This window comes from Platichthys flesus, chromosome 4, assembly GCF_949316205.1.
Source record: "Platichthys flesus chromosome 4, fPlaFle2.1, whole genome shotgun sequence".
Taxonomy (NCBI): Eukaryota; Metazoa; Chordata; class Actinopteri; order Pleuronectiformes; family Pleuronectidae; genus Platichthys; species Platichthys flesus.
The window spans coordinates 24601174-24619841 of NC_084948.1; the positions used below are offsets into that span (position 1 = coordinate 24601174).

General features: G+C 43.1%; 2 protein-coding genes across 3 annotated transcripts in view; both read left to right on the forward strand.

The window, feature by feature from the left end:
• Positions 1 to 1856: 1856 nt before the first annotated feature.
• Positions 1857 to 6247, forward strand: nars2 (asparaginyl-tRNA synthetase 2, mitochondrial). The gene is made up of 14 exons (XM_062386268.1): positions 1857 to 2177; positions 3214 to 3323; positions 3418 to 3538; positions 3628 to 3768; positions 3856 to 3936; positions 4016 to 4110; positions 4659 to 4791; positions 4934 to 5032; positions 5171 to 5208; positions 5306 to 5372; positions 5459 to 5596; positions 5725 to 5822; positions 5935 to 5961; positions 6058 to 6247. Exons 1-14 carry the CDS (start codon positions 2025 to 2027, stop codon positions 6200 to 6202), a joined length of 1446 nt encoding a protein of 481 aa, XP_062242252.1. The 5' UTR covers positions 1857 to 2024; the 3' UTR covers positions 6203 to 6247.
• Positions 6248 to 7413: 1166 nt separating this feature from the next.
• gab2 (GRB2-associated binding protein 2) overlaps positions 7414 to 18668 on the forward strand; it is a 34143-nt gene continuing 22888 nt past the window's right edge. For both annotated transcript variants that reach the window (XM_062386266.1, XM_062386267.1), the window contains exon 1: positions 7414 to 7826. In XM_062386266.1, coding sequence (XP_062242250.1) covers positions 7755 to 7826 — 72 coding nt within the window. In that variant the 5' untranslated portion in view covers positions 7414 to 7754. The remainder of the gene's footprint in view (positions 7827 to 18668) is intronic.

Below are 18668 nucleotides of genomic sequence, written 5' to 3' on the forward strand. Positions count from 1 at the left end.
CCTGTTTTCTGTTTTTATTTATCATTACTTGTAAAATGATTGGTGGCTTCCACAGCTCTGCCTGTCACCATGTCTCAACTTTGCTCCAGAGACACAGAAACATACGTGACCTCTGCAAAATTCACCCCCCATCATTTCTGTTGCCCTCTTTCTCAATGATTCAGAAAATAGAATTGTTCTGCTCCCCATTAAGATGTGACCATGTGCATAATTGCTCCATCCATGCTGAAGATAATTAATATCATTGACCCCGCTGACTCTTCAAATGCATCATGTTGGGTTTAATGATGATGTGTCACGAGCAGCCGGAGGTGGAGACACCCGGCTCTGTGTTTTGCTGGCAGGCCCAGACCAGGGGCTCCAAAGCTGACAGGCGAGACCAGGTGAATAATTGTCTATGGAATCTTATTACATCGCTGGCATGATCTGATTTACTCCGGCAGCAAATGGTGGGAATAAACCAAGTGTCGTTGTGGGTATTGAATTAACAAGGTTTATGTGCACATGGACTCCACGCTGACGGCAGATACCTCATGCAAGATTAAAGAGGATTTCCATGTGGTTGTGATAGCTGCTCTGCTTGCTTCATTAAACTATTGAATCACTCCACATGTGTTGCCCTTTCCTTCGGCTATTTTACATTTCTGCCTGCTTGTAGGAAGCAGCCTGCTCTGTGGCCATTTGTATGAAATATTCTGCCCAGTGGACCCGAGGAGCGGATTTAGCATGCATTGGAAAATGTGTCACATTTTTCACCCTGTTTTCCTACACACCCACTGCAGATAAACGCAGTGACTGGAACATTCGATTTTCAAATTGTTTTACAAAGTGAGAGACTAATATTATAGTCTTTACCTTCTGCATTTAACCACCAGTTTCAGATTCAGTCAAAAGGTCAAATCAGAGGTGACTAAAGAAAAGTGATTTTATTAATATGAATACTGCTCGTCTGTCTCACATTTTATCAATATTTATCCAGCCAACATTTAATATGATACATTTGATATTTTATAGATTATTCATAAACGTAATAAAAATACTTAAACTGCTGACCTGCATCTAAAACGGTTTTCAAGCCAATTGTAATAAAACTAACTCTCCAGATACTGTGAGTCAAAGAAACAACAGCATCCTACTACTATTACTACTACAAATAACATTACTATAACGACTGCTACTACTGCTACTACTACTACTACTAATAATAATAATAACATTCCTGTTACGACTACTACTACTAATACTACTACTAATAATAATAATAACATTACAACAATGACGACTACTGCTACTACTACTTCTACTACTACTACTACTACTACTACTACTACTACTACTACTACTACTAATAATAATAATAATAATAATATAACATTACTATAACGATGACTAATACTACTACTACTACTACTAATAATAATAATAATAATAATAATAGGGTATTTCTTTCATTTGTAACTCATTTTAAATTAAAATCCATATTCTTAAATCAATGTGTAACTTGTTTTAAAAATTCCCCTCTGAAACTGCATTTTCAAAATTAATAAATTTATTTATGAATTAATTCATCAAAATTAGGTCTATTTATTTGTGGATCAACATTGTGTTATAGCAATTGAGTGATAATTATTGAATCATCTTTTGAATCATACATTAACATATCAATTCATGATATTCTTTGTATTTACTTATTTGTTTAGGAAACAATAAAAATGTTTTCAAATATATGATTTTATTGTAAATAGACATTTTATACAATTTCCTTGACACGTGTGAGCTTCCATAGTTCCTGCTGTGACAAACCGGAATCTGATTGGTTCATAGCAAACCATGTGACTGCATTGGCCCAATGGTGCGGGACCCAAACAGGAAGAGAAGTGACACAACGTGAAAGTCGAAGCGGAGCTGAACGCTGCAAATCTTTAAAATACACCATTAAACACGTGTTTATCTTCTTCACGCTGTCACAGCATGTGGAGGGTTTAGTGGTTTTTACATGTCGAGACTAGCAGCGGAGTCTCACGATGTTTCAGGCCGCAGCGAAGACACTTTCTTCGGCTTCGACCTCCTCAGTTTCTCGGGGAATCTCGTCAAGTCTTCGACATTATTGTGAGAAGAGGCTGAGAGTTTCTGAGGCTCTTTCAGGAGCTGATCTGGGAACGAATGTTAAAGTGCAGGTGACGTCTGCTTTTACTACGTTATGTTCTCTATCTGTGTGTCCATCTGTATAACTGTCTACCTCTCTATCTAACAGTCTGTCTGTGTCTGTCGGTTTATCTGTCTATCTAACTGTCTAACTGTCTATCTGTCTATCTGTTTGTTTGTATAACTGTCTAACTGTCTTTCTTAACTGTCTATATGTATATCTGTCTGTCTATCCATCTATTTGTCTATCTGTCTTACTCTCCACCTGTCTATCTGTCTATCTAACTGTCTGTCTGTCTATCTGTTTGTTTGTATAACTGTCTAACTGTCTTTCTTAACTGTCTATATGTATATCTGTCTGTCTATCCATCTATTTGTATATCTGTCTTACTCTCCACCTGTCTATCTAACTGTCTATCTTTCTATCTAACTGTCTGTCAATTACATCACCTTACTAATTCCTGTCATCTCTTAGTTCTGTTTTGTTGGCACTTTTCTTTTATTGGATTCTAGTGCTTCTGCTATTTTATGTACATATTAATATTTAAAATAGTTAAAAATCACCTTTATTTAAATAGCCTAATGTCCTATGAACCACTGAGCAATGCTGAATGTATTATTACCAGTTTCTAACTCTGGCTCAGATTCATAAGACTTTGAAGCTATTACAAGTGTTTGAAATAAAGAAATATTAATTGTGAACAGAGAGACTTTAAAAAAAGTGTTTTAAAAAAAAGTGTTGGAGTGAAGAATGGATTCCACTCAAAGTGACACTGTAAACAAGAGTCTGCTGAATCGGGACAATGATTCAAAACACAACTCAAATTCCAACAAGGAAAAGAAACTCACACTGGAGCTTTTGGGATCAGCTCCCTGATTTAATCTCAGATGAATAGGAAGACCAAAAAAGCATTTTCAAACGTTGATATAAATGTGAAAAGAGGCAAATTTACACATGTAACTCACATTCTGTTTGTTGAGAAAGAATGAAAAGTGAAATTTGTTTATTGCATGCAAACAAAAAGAAGATATTTCTGTAGGAAGTTATTTTAATATCTCTTTTTTTAGGGGTGGGTTCGTTCTGTCAGACCCCAGAAGACAAATCTCTTTCTCCATGTGAATGACGGGAGCTCGTTGCAGTCATTGCAGGTTGTCGCAGGCTCAGAGCTGAATGATCCGTAAGCTTTTATTTCTACAAACATGAAGGAAGCATATATCACATATGTCACATGTCTGACTGTCTGTAATTCCTTTTTTCCCCCTGATATACAGGTCGTTGACATTTGGCAGCGCTGTTGAAGTCACAGGGATTCTTAAGAAGAGTCCACGTCAAACACAGCCGGTGGAACTGGAGGCTGAGCAAATCCAAGTGGTTGGAAAATGTAATCCACTGGTACGGAAAATAATTTCCTCAAACATCCCACATGCAAACTCACATCAGCAGCATATTCACTCACTTAATACTGTTGTTTTTTCTTTCAGGATTTCCCCTTTAAAATCAAAGACAGACACAGCCTTGAGTATATCCGTCAGTTTCCTCATCTCAGGTGTAGAACAAACGCCTTCAGCTCCCTGTTGAGAATACGAAGTGAGGCCACGGCAGCAATTCACTCATATTTCAAGGTCAGTGGACGAGGCGAGGTCGATGGAAGTGTTATTAGCCAAATGCAGAGCATGAACGTTCTTCTATTTCTTTATTTTTTGTTTCAGGAGAATGGCTTTTTGCAAATTCACACTCCAATCATCACCTCGAATGACTGCGAGGGGGCCGGGGAGCTCTTTCAGGTTGAGGTGAGAATTAAAGTTAAAGTTTAAGTTTCTGCAAAACGCAACGGAAAAGGATTTAATTATATTGTTCTAATCTTCATAGCCATCGGGCCCAGAGCACGAGGAGGATGAGAACTACTTCTCCGTCCCGGCCTTCCTGACCGTGTCCGGTCAGCTTCACTTGGAAGTGATGTCAGGGTGAGATTAAGTATATTAAATTTATTTACTAGAGATAATCTGCATATGTTTTACTCTATGTTCTGCCCATTACCTGTTTATAAAGATGGAATAAATAAACTAAAGTGAAGCTGAGTTATTTGGATGGTCTCCTAGTGGCTGCCTGCAGTATAGAGCCCCTTTTCCACTGGTCAAAACCCACCAGCTAATATCTTGCTTTGGTCCGTAATGGGAATGGATACAATCAACATTCACCCCCGATCAAATTACTCTACAGTAGACACAAGCTTTTTAGGACTCATTCTTCTACCGGCTTGGGAAAGAAGTTATTTTTTAGTAAGTTTTTCCCCGAGTATATAAAAATCTGTATATACCTGCTGTCTGTGTAAAAGAGGTTTGTTAACGCTGGCACCAAACGATATTTAAAGAACAAGATGGCAGCGCTCCGGTATCCAGGAAGTGTTTTACTTCATCCATCTTTATGTGCAGACATTGGTTCTTCCTCAGAGACTCGTGCACACACACTGGAGTGCCTTCGTAATTATGCCTTGTCACTCATACTCCTGCAGAGCTTTTTCTAGAGTGTACACATTTGGGCCAACGTTTCGTGCAGAGAACTCCCAGAGCAGGCGCCATCTGGCCGAGTTCTACATGGTGGAGGCGGAGGTCTCCTTCACACAGTCCTTGGAGGATCTCACCAAGGTACAGCATGTCATTGACCTCAAATACAGTTTTGCTCTGATATGGATTACAGTAGCACACACAGTTTTTGTGACTTTTGAAGCTGCCCTTGTGCACAGTTGCCCAGGAGAGCTTTAATTATTAAACTGGGTCCACTCCTTAGGTCATGGAGGGCATGTTCAGGTCGGCCACAGAGCATGTGTTGGCTCGCTGTGCAGAGGATGTGGATTTGTTTCACAAGCATGTGACTCCTGGACACAGGGTGAGTGCCGGCGCTGAAGGACGCTTATTTAACTCGGGCACATAACCCGGCTCCTCATACCGACCAGCTCCAACATCACCTGACTTCATTATCGTCTCCGCTTACATTGTTTTTCCTGTCGCATCCATGCAATCAAAGGGCACAGTAGAGGCCATGATGAAGAGGAGGTTCCCTGTGTGAGTCAAGAGTTTTCTGATCATGCCACAGAAAAGAAATCAGAATAAAGAGAAATCCTTAAAGGGACTTGAATTAATGACGCCATCTCAATTTCAGGATTACCTACAGTGAGGCTATAGACATCCTGAACAGCAGCTCTGAGACATTTGTCTTCCCCACAAACGTGAGTGCTGATCCTTATATCTTCTACCTGTGTGTTTGCTAGCAACACTCTCCCTCCACACTGACCTGAGTGCTTCTCTCCTGCAGTGGGGATGTGACCTTCAGACGGAACACGAGAAGTACCTGGTGAAACATTGCGGCAACACTCCGGTCTTTGTCACTGATTATCCGTACGATCTTAAGCCGTTTTATGCAAGAGACAACCTGGACGGCCCCAAGCACACAGTGAGACACCGTTAAAAAATTCCCGAGCGGGTCAATAATGTACCTGCTCAGTTATTTCCTTGTAATGTCGCTGCTGTTTTGCATATCTGAGGTTACAGGGAGTGTTGTGTGTGTGTGTTTGTGTGCAGGCGGCCGCAGTGGACCTCCTTGTGCCAGGGGTGGGTGAGCTGTGTGGGGGCTCGCTGAGAGAGGAGAGGCTGGATCTGCTGAGCGCTCGGCTGGAAGCGTAAGAACACATATATCAACCCGTGCTAATATACATCTGGAGTACGGTTGTCAGTTTGTGCTTAGGTGTCATAAAATCAATTGTCCAAACCTTCTTCTTTTTCTTTTTCCAGGGTTGGTTTAGAAGAAACCTACAGCTGGTAAAAAAAATTGTAGTAATATTGACATGAACAGCATTTTAAAAGCATCATCCCAACAGACCAGCAGAGTTGTAATGATATTTTATTTATCTGCAGGTATCTGGATTTGAGGCGTTTCGGCTCGGTCCCTCACGGCGGCTTCGGGCTTGGGTTCGATCGATTTTTACAATGTGTCCTCGGTGTCGACAACATAAAAGACGTGATTCCTTTCCCTCGGTTTTCCCATTCCTGTCCCCTATAAAACTATAAAACTACTGTTCCAGCCTAATAAATACTTTTTAAAGTGTGTAAAGTCTGTTTTTGTGGTAAACGTTGAATAAATATGATATTTTTTGTGTGTGAATATGAAAATACACCTGCGTATGTTTCAATTGGGCTGAAACAATGTTAGAAGAAAGTAATGAGTTTCTTTTCAAATTGAAGTGTTGAATTGTGTTAATATACCTTATTATAAAGCTGTTTTTAAAAGTTGGTCCAACATGTTTCTCTTTTCAAAAGGCCTTATCAAATCTAAGGTCATTTTTTAGATCTGTTGCTAATGACTTCAACCAAATAATCTCTGATACCAAATTAATTTAATCTATTTATGTTTTCATGTCTTTTGCGAGAGTTTTGTCACATCGAGATGGTTTCAAGATGAAAATGTGCAGATCAGTCGATCTATTCATTATTATGATGAAAGTCAAATCTTTGTTTAAAAACTGATTTTTGCTCCTTCGTGAAGGTTCTGGTTTTAAACTCATGAGCAGAAAATAGAAAAACATTTTACAAATTTGAGGAATAACATTAAACTTGATTATTACGCCTCAACATCATGCTCGTACATTGCATAAGAAAGCTATTGATTCATTTACATTTACATTTTATCATATTGCTTTTGATGAAAGTCATGTTGTTATCGTTCTATCACAAAACCCTAAACTCTTTTACCTTTACAACTTCCATACTTTATAATTTAAGGAGAATGTTGGTTTTCAGAGTAACTATCAGGTCCTTTCCACCAGGTGGTGCTTTCCCCTCCTTGAGCCTACAGTTGCAAACACATGACCCCTTTACCCAGTCCAGCTGTTGACTATTGATTTAATACTAATTTACAAACAACAGGAGGAGGAGGGGGAAAAAAATGTATAAATACCCTCTGTTAATTATGGTTGATGTAATTGATTGTAGGATTTGGCACGAGCCCACAGCACGTGTTTGGATTAAGTCATTTGAAATCAGATCGGTGTCAGGGTTTGGAAAAAAAAACAGAATCACGTCAACAGCAGTTCTGTGTCGAATCCCCCCCCCCCCCTTCCCCACCAGCCCCGTTAGTCAAACTCTCGGAGCTACTTTGTGACGCGCACTTCTCCATCCTGTTCATCCAAGCGCGGCCCATCCCTCTTTCTTTGCACCGTGGGCGTGGTGTGAGTTGGGAAAACAAACTGCAGACACCCTGTGATACTTCCTCACCCCGCATCAGTTGAGTTGGCCCGCGGCTCCTCGTCAGCTGGCCGTGCGTAATTCATCCAAGCGTCCTCCTGGCGGGGGGTTCTTTACGCGCGGTACCACCAGGAGCGTCCCCCCGGTCTCTGCGTCTCCCAGCCAGCACCACGCGATTGTTTCCTTTCTCTTTTTTTTTTATCCTCTTGTGAGTGTGACATCAAATGGGGGGAGCGGACTGCACCAGAGGGAGCTGGACGCCGACAGCAGCAGCACTTTGAACGGGCTCGAACCTCCGGGAGGAGCCCGACATGTACTGAGCGACGCACGGCGGTTGCAGCGCACGAGGAAACGGCAGATTGTGAGAAAACATGAGCGGCGGGGAGATCATCTTCCAGGGCTGGCTGAGGAAGTCGCCGCCGGAGAAGAAGCTGCGGAGATATGTGAGTGAAAACGCACTTTCGCTTTGTTTGTTTGTTACGAGTGTGTGTGTGTTTGTGTGTGTGTGTGCGAGAGGGGCTGGAGGTGTGACCCGGTTCGTCTGAGGGTGTCATGATGTTCGAAGTCCAGATGTGGCAGGTGCATCCCACTCACATCTGGACCTCCGCTCTCTCTTTCAGAGGAGGAAACTTCACATTGTGCTCCATCAACCAACAGCAGCCTGGATCCTGATATTAGAGATTGTTTGTTAAATTAAAAAAAAATGCAGTTTGCCACATTTCACCCACTTCTAAGGGGGGGGGGGGGGGGGGGGGGGGGTCCTGTGTTCCCCAGGTCCTCCTCCTCCTGGTGGTAAGCCTGTGTAATACCCAGCAGCTGCCCATCATTTTGCTCTCAGACACACACAAACTGCCATTTTTTTGCTTTATCCGATGGACATGAGGTAACGTCTGTAATCAAAGCATTGCTCAGTGGGACCAGTTTGCCAATGTCCCAACAACAGTGGGAACCGCAGCAGCACTTGAGTGCCTTGGATAAAGCTCCACACACGCTTAAGCCAAAGCTGCTCCTCTCCCCGGGTGCCGGGCAGCCTGCAAATCAGATAATAGGATTTATGGAGGCAGATACAACCATGAGACAATCTCCTGTAAATACAGCTGTCCACTGTTTATGCGTGGTGTTGCATTACCAGGGCTCTCCATGTTCCTACTAGCTGACTTTGCCATGATGTCACCTCTTGTGTGTTCCATCTGGAAATCCATCCTTGAATGTCTTCAACACACACACACACACACACACACACACACGCACACCTCCCCCCCCCCCCCCCCCCCCTGCTTTTGTCCTGTCATTTCCTCATTGTCTTCCACTTAAAGCTGGTTAATGTTTACATAGAGAGACCACCGTGGTCAGTATGGAACAGCAGCTGCAGCGGTGCAGGGGGAAAAACTTGCTTTTGTTCATAGCACTACTGTATAAACAACAGGAGAGAGAGAGAGAGAGAGAGAGAGAGAGCATCTGACCGGGCATAATGGAGCTATAACATAATGGCCTTCCTCAGGCAAGAGAGCAGGGAGCAGCATCCCAGCTCTTCTCAACCTGCATCTCACCCTGAGCATAACCTATAAACAACCACACACACACACACACACACACACACACAAACACAGTGTCATGAGATGGAGTGTCCAGAACAGGCCGACTTGTGAATGCGATAATCGGCCCATCTGAAATTCCTTCCACTTAAAGTCAGGCCGCGGACAATCGGGGCCATTTACTCGGCAGATTCGCTGTCATCTGACATAGTTGACGTCCTGATGCAGACGGATATTTTCAGATACTACTCTCACATACCCGTTGACATTCCAGCCCGAAGGTGTACCGTGCTCCTCAATAAACACGTCTGCGAGTTTTGATCGGTCATAACGTTGGAATGAGCGGACGAGGTGGAAGGTGCACATTGGTGTGGAGCTGCAACACAACAGTCCCTGGCTGTTCCAGGAGATTACTATATGCAACACAGTGAAAAGCTGTTTTTTGTAATCCTTAACAAAACATTCTCTGTCAATATTCCACCGCCTCCTAACATGAAGTCTTTCCCTGAGTATAGTTCCCAGTTAATCAGTAGTGGTATCGTTATACTCCTTCCACGGAGGGTTGTCTGAACTTGTGGCACGTTGCTGCTCGGGTTGAGCGTTGTAGTAGAAGCCGGGGTTAGGAGAGAGAGTGAAAACTGGTACTACCAGCGCAGCCCTGCCATGCAAATCATATGCAAAGTCAGGGAAGACAAACACTTGTGACAGTTGAAGCCGGGACGCGGCAGCTGGTGACGACAGGAGACGACATGTCCACGCTCTATAGTAACAGACTCGTCCCGGTTAAATGTTCTCTGTTTACAAACGCGATTAACTGGGGTGACTCACTTTTTTTGCTTGCAGCAGCTCAAACACAAGATGAACATAAACTTTCTGTGCCCCCCCCCCCACCGTTCTCCCCTTCCCAGCCTCCCTCCCCTCCCCTCCCCTTCCTCCCACCCACCCACTCAGCCAACCCACTGAACATGTGATAGCACCACTATGTGTGTAGTCTCTCTGCAGCTCCCAGAGGAAAACAGTCTTGCAGCGTTTGTGTCCGAGCAGCTAAAGTGAATCACTCGGCAGGAGTTTGGTTCTTCTCCTGGCGGGGGCCGGTCGCGGCTCCAGAGGTGGGCATGTGTTGTAAGAGCAGGTGGGAGGGGTCTATAGCGTGGCTGCTGTTATTTTTGAACAATGTCCAGAATAAGCAGAGGGAACATGAAAACAACTGAGTAATCCAGCACTCACCCAGAGCCTCTTGCGCAGATCTGTTAAAGTTGTTTTACTCATCACTCGTCATCCGTCAGGGGTCAGAACACATGCCTCCTCCTGTCTGCTGCATCAACCAGAGCCGGATCAGTCGGCCTATATTCTTTTTATCACGCATCGTGAAGGTTGTTAGTCCATTTAATGTGGAGATGAGAAGTTTTAATGGGTTTTATTACCCAGCGACAAGGATGTTGTGTTTCTGTCTGTATGTGAATCTTGGTGGAAGGATGCACGGGGGTCGGGATTCAGGGAGCAAAGGGCTCCCTGAAACGTTTTTGTTGATTTCCCTGAGAATAATTTGTGGATCTTGTTGAAAGACAAATCAGGCATGTTGAGAGGACTGATATCTATGAGTGTTTGCACTTTGGTCCAGATCCAAATAGAAAACACAGATTTAAATGTGGTGTCAGGGGGTTGTTGGGTCCTTGGCGGAGCTGTGAGCCATCTGAGTTGTTTCTGTTCACCTGTTCCAGAGCAGGAGACGACACATGGAAATAAGAAACTTGCTAAATTTGGTGCAAAGTGTTTTAAAGGTTCAGTGTGTAGAATTTAGTGACATCTATTGGTGAAGTTGCATGTTGCAGCTGAATACCCCTCACCTCACCCTCCCCTTCCAAACATGACAGAGAAACTGTGGCAGCCTTCAGTTTATCATAAAAACTCAAAAGGCTTTAGTTTGTCCAGTTTGAGCTACTGTAAAAAAAACATGGCGGCCTCCGTAGAGAGGACCTGCTACAGATATAAATATAAAGTATTTAAATATAAAACACTCATTCCAGGGTAAAGAAAACAACAATACATACATTAAGATGAAACACACTAGTGAAAATATCACTAGGATTATGCCATATTAAATTTGTCCCAGTAGAATACAATAACACACTGAGGAACTATAATTTGAAGTTAAGTTTTAACCTATAATGAACCTGAGTGAGGACACTGTACCAGTTACACCTCTGTGTGGCTTCCAATGTTGATTAATGCTTAATTATAAGTCTTCTACGTGAGTCATGCACGTATGAACGCACGTTATGAATCATACATGCGACCGTGTCACACTGTAAACAATTTAATGGCTCTACTTCAGATCGGGATCAGGCTACTGTCGGCTTTTTAACCCTCCCACTCGTCCGCCGTGGTATCTGGCATCACAAACGTGTCTGTTCACATACAGTAGAGCTTTGCCACATTCCAGACAGATCGCATCGGCAAGGTGATAGCTGCTCCGCCATCTCGCCCACTCCGAGTGGAGGAGAGGAGTTTTTCAAGCAGGCATAGCAGCAGCCGCCTGTGTCCCACTGTCAGCTGCCGGGTCCTGTGTTGTTTTGCAGAGGGGCTTTGGGAAGTCCTTGCCCTCAGAGGTCAACTGAGAACGCCTCCCAGTTCCTGCTTTGACAGACACCCGGCGCTCAGACACTCATTTTCCTTGTTCCACTTTATCTGTGGAGCCTCGTAGCAAGCGGCCTTTTCCCCAGTAGCTACAGAACGGGGGGGGGGGGGGGGGGGGGGGTTTATGTGACGGCAGCATCATCGTCAGATTAGTTTACTATCGTTAGACGTGACCACTCAAAGGGAATCTTGTGATCGACTGGAGGCTGCAGCCTGCGTGGATCGTCACTGTTGATTAACTCTTAGCTTCACTCTGATTTAATGGATTCTTCTTCTTTACTGTAAATGTCTCACAAAACAATGTATTTCAAAGATATGCTGCTTCTACCTCAAAGCTTCATTTCTACAAATTCAAATTCTGAAGAGACCAACTTCTCAGTTTTCTTGTCAGAGGAGCATCAACAGTCTTTTGGACGTTGATAACACACTAACGCGTAGAAGTCACAGTTGTTTGTCACACAATGAGTCTCTCGTCGGTCCTCTCACGTTCACTGGGAACGTCCCTTGGTGGCCTCGTCTGAACCTTTGTCACAATATCCTGTCCTTTGCCATGAACTCTGCCTTTGCCGGTGTGTGTTTTCTGTCCACAACTTAATTATTGCACCAATAGCAGATGCCAGACTTCCTCTGGATGGTACCTACAGGAAGTGTGGTGGCTGAGCTCCCCTGACAGGGAAGGGAATTAAATTGGTCTGTGAGTACATAAATGTATTTCCATCTATCAAGACTCTATCAGCTGAGCTTAAAATAGTGTTGTTCACAAGGAAATTAGATCCCATTGATTTCTCTTTTTGGTTTATGCCTCCGCGCCGGGCAGGGACAGCCGCTGCCGGAGGCACCATGTTTTTCGGGTTGTCTGTCTGGGCGTCTGTGTGCCGTCCCTCCCGTTCTCCATGTCTCCAGAACACCTTGATGGAATATCATATGTTGTTGGTCAAACGTTAAGGACCTGACGTCCGTCCCATTCCGGAGAACATGAACACATCAAGAACACCGTGAGGGAGTTTCATCACAACAGGCAACGACAACCAGTGTTAAAGGAGTGAAGAGTGAAAACCTATCTGTGGTCAAAGGTCAAGGTCACTCTGACTCAACAACACAATCAATACACTAATTATGACGTTTCATACAATAGGATCAAATGAAGTGATGACGTGTTTTAGTCTAAAAGGTCAAAGTCAACGTCACTGTGACGTCACACTGTGGTTTTCTGACTAATGACAACAGAACTGAAGAATGAGTATTCTTCATATTTGGTCAGATTCTGAAAAAGGTTAAACTTATCATCGGTTTCCATCTTGAAAATGTTCCATCAGGAAGAACATGTGAGTTTAGCTGCTGTGTCTCAGTCTGTAGCGTCTTTGTTGAAACATCCATGTTTGAAGAATTGTTTGTTATCATATCTACAACTGTGTTTTATCACAATCAACAATATTGACCAAGTTGCTGAACACATACTGAAACAGATCCGGGGGCCGATATAGATATTAGAATCAAACATTTCCAATACAGCTATATCGGTTTATATATTGGGGCTTGGTATTTAAACTTTATTGTATATATCTATAAATAATAAGAAAACACAATTACAACCAAATATATAGAAATTGAATTAAGACAATAAACATGAATCTTTTTACCTAAAAAATACAAACATAAATATTTATCTTTTCTACATTGATTATTCCGTAGAATAAAGGTCGTCTGGTTTTAAAAGGCTCATAGCAGCTCATACTACTTCAAATATATTTATCTGATTTATATGATTATAAAATACATAAATAAATCGAAATTATACTACGTAAAATTTTATTTTTCTGCAGATCCAAGTAGATGTCAGTTAAGGAAAAACGATATTGTGCTCAGAGATAAACAAAGAGAATCTACAGGCTGTGGATTGTTGTTGGTTTGTCTATAATAAAATGGCCACGGATCACAGATGCAGTATTGTCTTGGAGTGTTTTCTGCTTTGTCCATGAAGGACATGTACTTTCTGAAGTGCAGATTATATCCAAACATGGAATCACGTACAGGAATCATCCAACTTGTCATATGACTGTCGCCAGGTCGCCCCTCTGACGCAAGTGGACTCTGTCATGGTGACGTGTTTCAGTGGAAAAGCCTTTCGGCTTCCTGCTTGGCAGCAATTATAAAGACATGCAACAAGTAAAGGCTAAAAAAAAACTTAAATGCCAGTTTTGACATCTGAGGATTTAAGGGATGTACTTGCTTTTGATCCTGTGTTTGGAAACCGGGAAGGTTCACCGACGACTAGCACCTTTTCCTTTATGGCATTTATTTGCCCAGGGATGTTTGACTGAGCTCAGTCGCTGCTTTTGACCGACACCCTTCGTTACGCTGAAAACACCTGAGCACTGCTGGTGGACCACGATCAGCCCTCTCTCTCTCTCTCTCTCTCTCTCTCTCTCTCATCATTTAAGGATTTGAATTTTCCACTTTTGTTTATTGTTTTCTAATTAAAGTTCAGATAAACATACTTTAATCAAGTGATTGAAACACTGCAGATGACATCACCAGTCATAAATGTAGGTTGGATTAACCGTAACACGACAGGAAGAATTTTTTTATTACCTCTCTACAGTTTATTTGTAGCTCATGATTTTTATACATGTCCTCAGAGGGAGTAGCTTCACTCGAGTTTAATTTGTCATATTGAAAAGTGTTGGTCGGGAAGAACAAATCTAACAACGATAAAAAAATTGAATCTAATATTGTAAACATGAATGTGAGGATTTAGAAGAGTAGAACCAGAGTGAAATCCAGAGGTATTACACATAGGATGTAACATTGATATTCATGCAAGTAAACAGACAGTACAAGCAGATTTGCAGTGAATATTTAAATTGAATTAGGAAGTAATAATTAATCATTTCCTCCCCCTCACCCTTCCTTCCTGGAACCTGTTTGGTTTTTCTTTGACTTGCACGAACATAAAAATACATTTCTGTGTCGTGTTGTACATTTTCGTGGAAGTTGACTTTCACTGTAACTCTGATAACTGTTAATAAGCTGATATTAGCCTGTTTCCACTTCTTGTAAAACACCGACACTACTTACTGATAGTTTGTCAGAGTTGGAAATGTGAAGCGTTGAGTCAGATACAAGTTGTTAAAAACTAGTGACAGTCACGCACAGGTTATTGCAGTAATTCATAAATTGGGGGCGGAGAGACAGTGGAAACATTTTTTTTTTTATTCATCATATCTTCAAACCACCTCACAAGTGGGCATGAAGCTGATGAAAGGGAATCACATCTCAGAAACACCACAAACAATCCTACACATCTCCCCAGTGCTTATAATAGAAACACAGAAGGAAACAGGAAGTAGATAATCTGCACCGTGTTGTACAAATAAATACATCTGATGTTTTAGAGAAATATATATCGATTTCTTCTCCCAGAAATGAAAGAAAATATATTAAAAAAAATATTGCAATGTTAAGCAAAGTGTTAAAAACCTTTACCTGTACTTCGTATCAACACTGCTTTGTTTGGGTATTTGTCTTCTTCTGAAGATCCAGACAGGAGATGAGTCATTTCTCATCAGATGATGGAACTGAAATTTTCCTACAACTGAAACTCAGATAAGAAAAAACTCTGAGTAATGTATAAATACAGACGGAACACAGTGAGACGATGTGAACCCAGATCAGCAGAGACACTGGTGCCTGTGACTGAAGTGTCTGAAGTCTCCACGTGACTCTTCAGATGCAGCGGTGGAGGCACAATAACAGACATTTGGTAATCTGGATCTTAGAATCAGATTTTCTGAATTTCTCCAATAATCCTTATGATGCAACTGGGAATTCTGGTTTTACCAGAGGAATTCCATTTGCACCACAGGGTTGGTAAAGGAGAACTTGAATTGAACTGATTCTATTTCACGACTGAAACAGTTATGGAAATAGACGGCCAGTCGATTTGCATATTCAGAGATTTGCAAAGTCTCTTTGAGGCAAAGGTGGAGATTTACTTTCAGGCCAGTTTAAGACCTTGAATGGATTTTCCGTCATGGGAATTTTATGTTTTGTGAACGTGTCATCATCGAGGAACAGATGAGTTCTTAGTCTCCTGGCGCTAAACGATGCGTTGGACAATAATAAACAATAAAGAAACGATAAACCAAGACTATATTAAGGTAAAACAGAATCATATCAGTCAATATCGATACTATCTCAATAAACGTCACATTATTCCCGCTTTAAGGTTTAAAATATGAAATGTTAGTTAGTTAAACTTCATAAATCCTAGCATTTATACCGGACAAAACCTGCTGTAGCATGATGTGTTTTAAATGCATTAGCTGTAGATGAGATTCCAGATGCAGCATCAGACTGTGATGGTGCACACAGCTGAGTGAGGAGAGATACCTCCACTCTTCCATAGCCGCTGTGACAGTAGAGCTGGAGTGAAGGTGCAACAAATTACGGGGCTCAGGTCAGCTTCATCCCTTGAATGTGAATGCCCCCCCCCCCCCCGCCCCTTGTTTTATCTGCCCTTGTGCATCTGAATCCACCTTGGGGCGGAATCGGAGAGACCAGGAGGAGCTGCACGCTCCGCTCCCCAGATGTGTACGAGCAGCAGCAGATGGCAGCGGCAGGGGAAGTGACACAAAGACTTCTGATTGAATATAATGCTCCCCATTAGTCCCAGTGTCAGGGCGGGCTCACTCTAAAGACGCTCAGCCCTCTGCTGATACCGGGGACGTGGCAAGAGATTACTCACGTGCCTCGTGATGGAAGCGTTCGATTGCAAATTGAGGCTGCTTCTATTCACTGGGAGCTTTCGAGGGGGCCTGTGTTTTGCAGGATATGCGGCGGATTCTGCCGAGCGTTGCCCCCGTGAAGAGAGCGAGCCGAGGAACCGGAGGCTCCACATGCAGCTTTTCATCAGCACCTGTCGGATGGAGCCGCTCCATCACGCTCACGTTGTGGCTTTGTGCACGGAATCATATTCGCTGTAAAGTCGTTGAGGCTGAATCCCATCAGGTTGCAAATGGGTTTCAGAGCTGACGTCTTTGTGAACGTGGTGGTTGGAGAGGACCCTGTGTGTGTCTCGGTGCTCTGTGGCTAATCTCCCACCTTCTTCTGTTAACACACCAGGATGCACAGGCCTGTTCTGGTCTTACCTGCATGCGTTCTGTCTTGCAGCCGCCCGGCCCTCCGAGGTCAGTGTTTGGACTCTCCGGGAGGAAACACGAGCGGTTTGATTTAAATTGCCGCGATGCTCTATAACGCCTGTAGCCTCAGACACTCTGTTCAACATCTCTTCGTGTGTTTACTTCTCTGGGCACACGGACGGGACTGAGCCACGTCCCGACCCCGGGGGAGCATCTGGATCTCTTCATGCGCTCCAGACAGATAAACGACTAACCGGGTTTTGCTGAGGACACAAAATGGCCACACGTTGTTGGCACGGCCGCTCTCCTGTTTTGTTTGTGACCTGAAGTTGTTGGAAGGGCTTCAGAGATGTGCATTATAAACTCTGTCCGGGGCAGCTGTCTGCTCATCGTCTTACTCAGAGCGGACATGTGGAGCGTTGTGTAAACTGTTGGACTTCCAAGAATCGTCTCCGTGCGCTCTCATGTGCATTTGTGTGGTTTGTTTCAGCTCACTGCTGCACGAACCGCCGTGTCTACCACAGAATGTACTTCTATTTTCCAAAAAGTACTTTACATGAGGTGCTGCGCTGCAAATATTTGAATTGCTTGGAACTTTGAGGCAAATTAAAACTATAAAAACTGCACAAACTGCTGCTCACACCTGCCATGTCCCCTTAGATTCAATTCATTTCACACACTTTTAGAAATCAGTCCCTTAAATAAAAAAATGTTCATCAAAATGCATGAATTGTGTCAACATTTTGATCATAAACACACCCCATTTTGGAAAGTTAAAGAAAAGTGATTTAGCCAGTTCTTTATTTGGCTCATGTCCCACGCTTCCACTGAGTTTCATGAAAATCCATTCAGGATTTCTTTGCGTAATCCTGCTGACAATCAAACAAACAAATAAACACACAAACAGATGGAGGTAACAATATACAGTAGCCTGCACATCTCCATGTCCTCATGCTCCACACGTAACAACCCTCAGGTTCACACGCTCTCATGGAAAGACAAGTTCTGAACGTCTGAAATTAAAAGGTGCTTTTGTGCTTTGTAACTTTCCAGCCAATTATTCCTCACATGTAACCGGACTGCATTCCATCTCCGGCTGAATCTCCCCGTCTGTTCCCGTAATGCGGGCTGACGTGTGACCCGCTATTGATTAGAACCAGATAATCAGGCCTCTGTCATCATTGTCCGTCCGGCTTTGTCCCCCCTCACCAGCACGTTAACCAGAATCAGTGTCCGGGCAAGTCGGCTCGTACAATCGTGGCCATTATGGCGGGTCCCACCTTTTTTGAATTCATGCATCGCAAAGCAGATCCTCTGCCGCTCCTGCTGTCGGGAGGAGTTTTCTGGGAAGATGAAATTCAAGCCTGTTTCCTCCAGCAGACGGGACGAGAGGCGAAGACACTGATGGGCTAAATATTCCTCTTCTGTTCCTCACTGACTCTGAGAAGCCTGAGAACTACAACCACAGAGAAGAGATGTGGGAGGGATGCTTCATCGGAGTCTTTACTTAGAGACGCTTTTTACTCTTCTGCAGTCATTCATAATACAGTTGAATATATCATCTTTTACATGAGAAATTCAAGAAAACAATAATCCTTTTTGTGCAAATGCTGCCTTTTATTGTATCATTTATAATGAAATAATGATTGATATCTAAAACTTATCTGATCAAGGCCCATTTTCAGTTTATTTGGAGCTCACGTCCTCTCTCAAGTCTCTTCATGCCCAGTCCAATGCCCTTAGAATACACTGGTTCCTTTCCAATTCACCTTTTATCCCGATTAAGCGTCACCGGTCGAGCACCAGTGGGTTTCATCACAGAACACTAGCATGTGCCGCCGCTCAGATCAAACAGGCGACACCGAGCCCGAGGCCCTTGTTCCAACGTGGCCGAGCGTTTCAAGTCACGAGAGGTGAATCGCCGCGCCGCACCACGTGACCTTTACCGGAGCAGGTAACACACGAGGACGCT

Coding starts and splice junctions, on each gene's coding strand:
- nars2 (XM_062386268.1), top strand. CDS start 2,025: ATGTTTCAGGCCGCAGCGAAGACACTTTCTTCGGCTTCGACCTCCTCA. Junction 3,324..3,417: donor GGCTCAGAGCTGAATGATCC/GTAAGCTTTTAT, acceptor CCTGATATACAG/GTCGTTGACATTTGGCAGCG. Junction 3,769..3,855: donor CAATTCACTCATATTTCAAG/GTCAGTGGACGA, acceptor TTTTTGTTTCAG/GAGAATGGCTTTTTGCAAAT.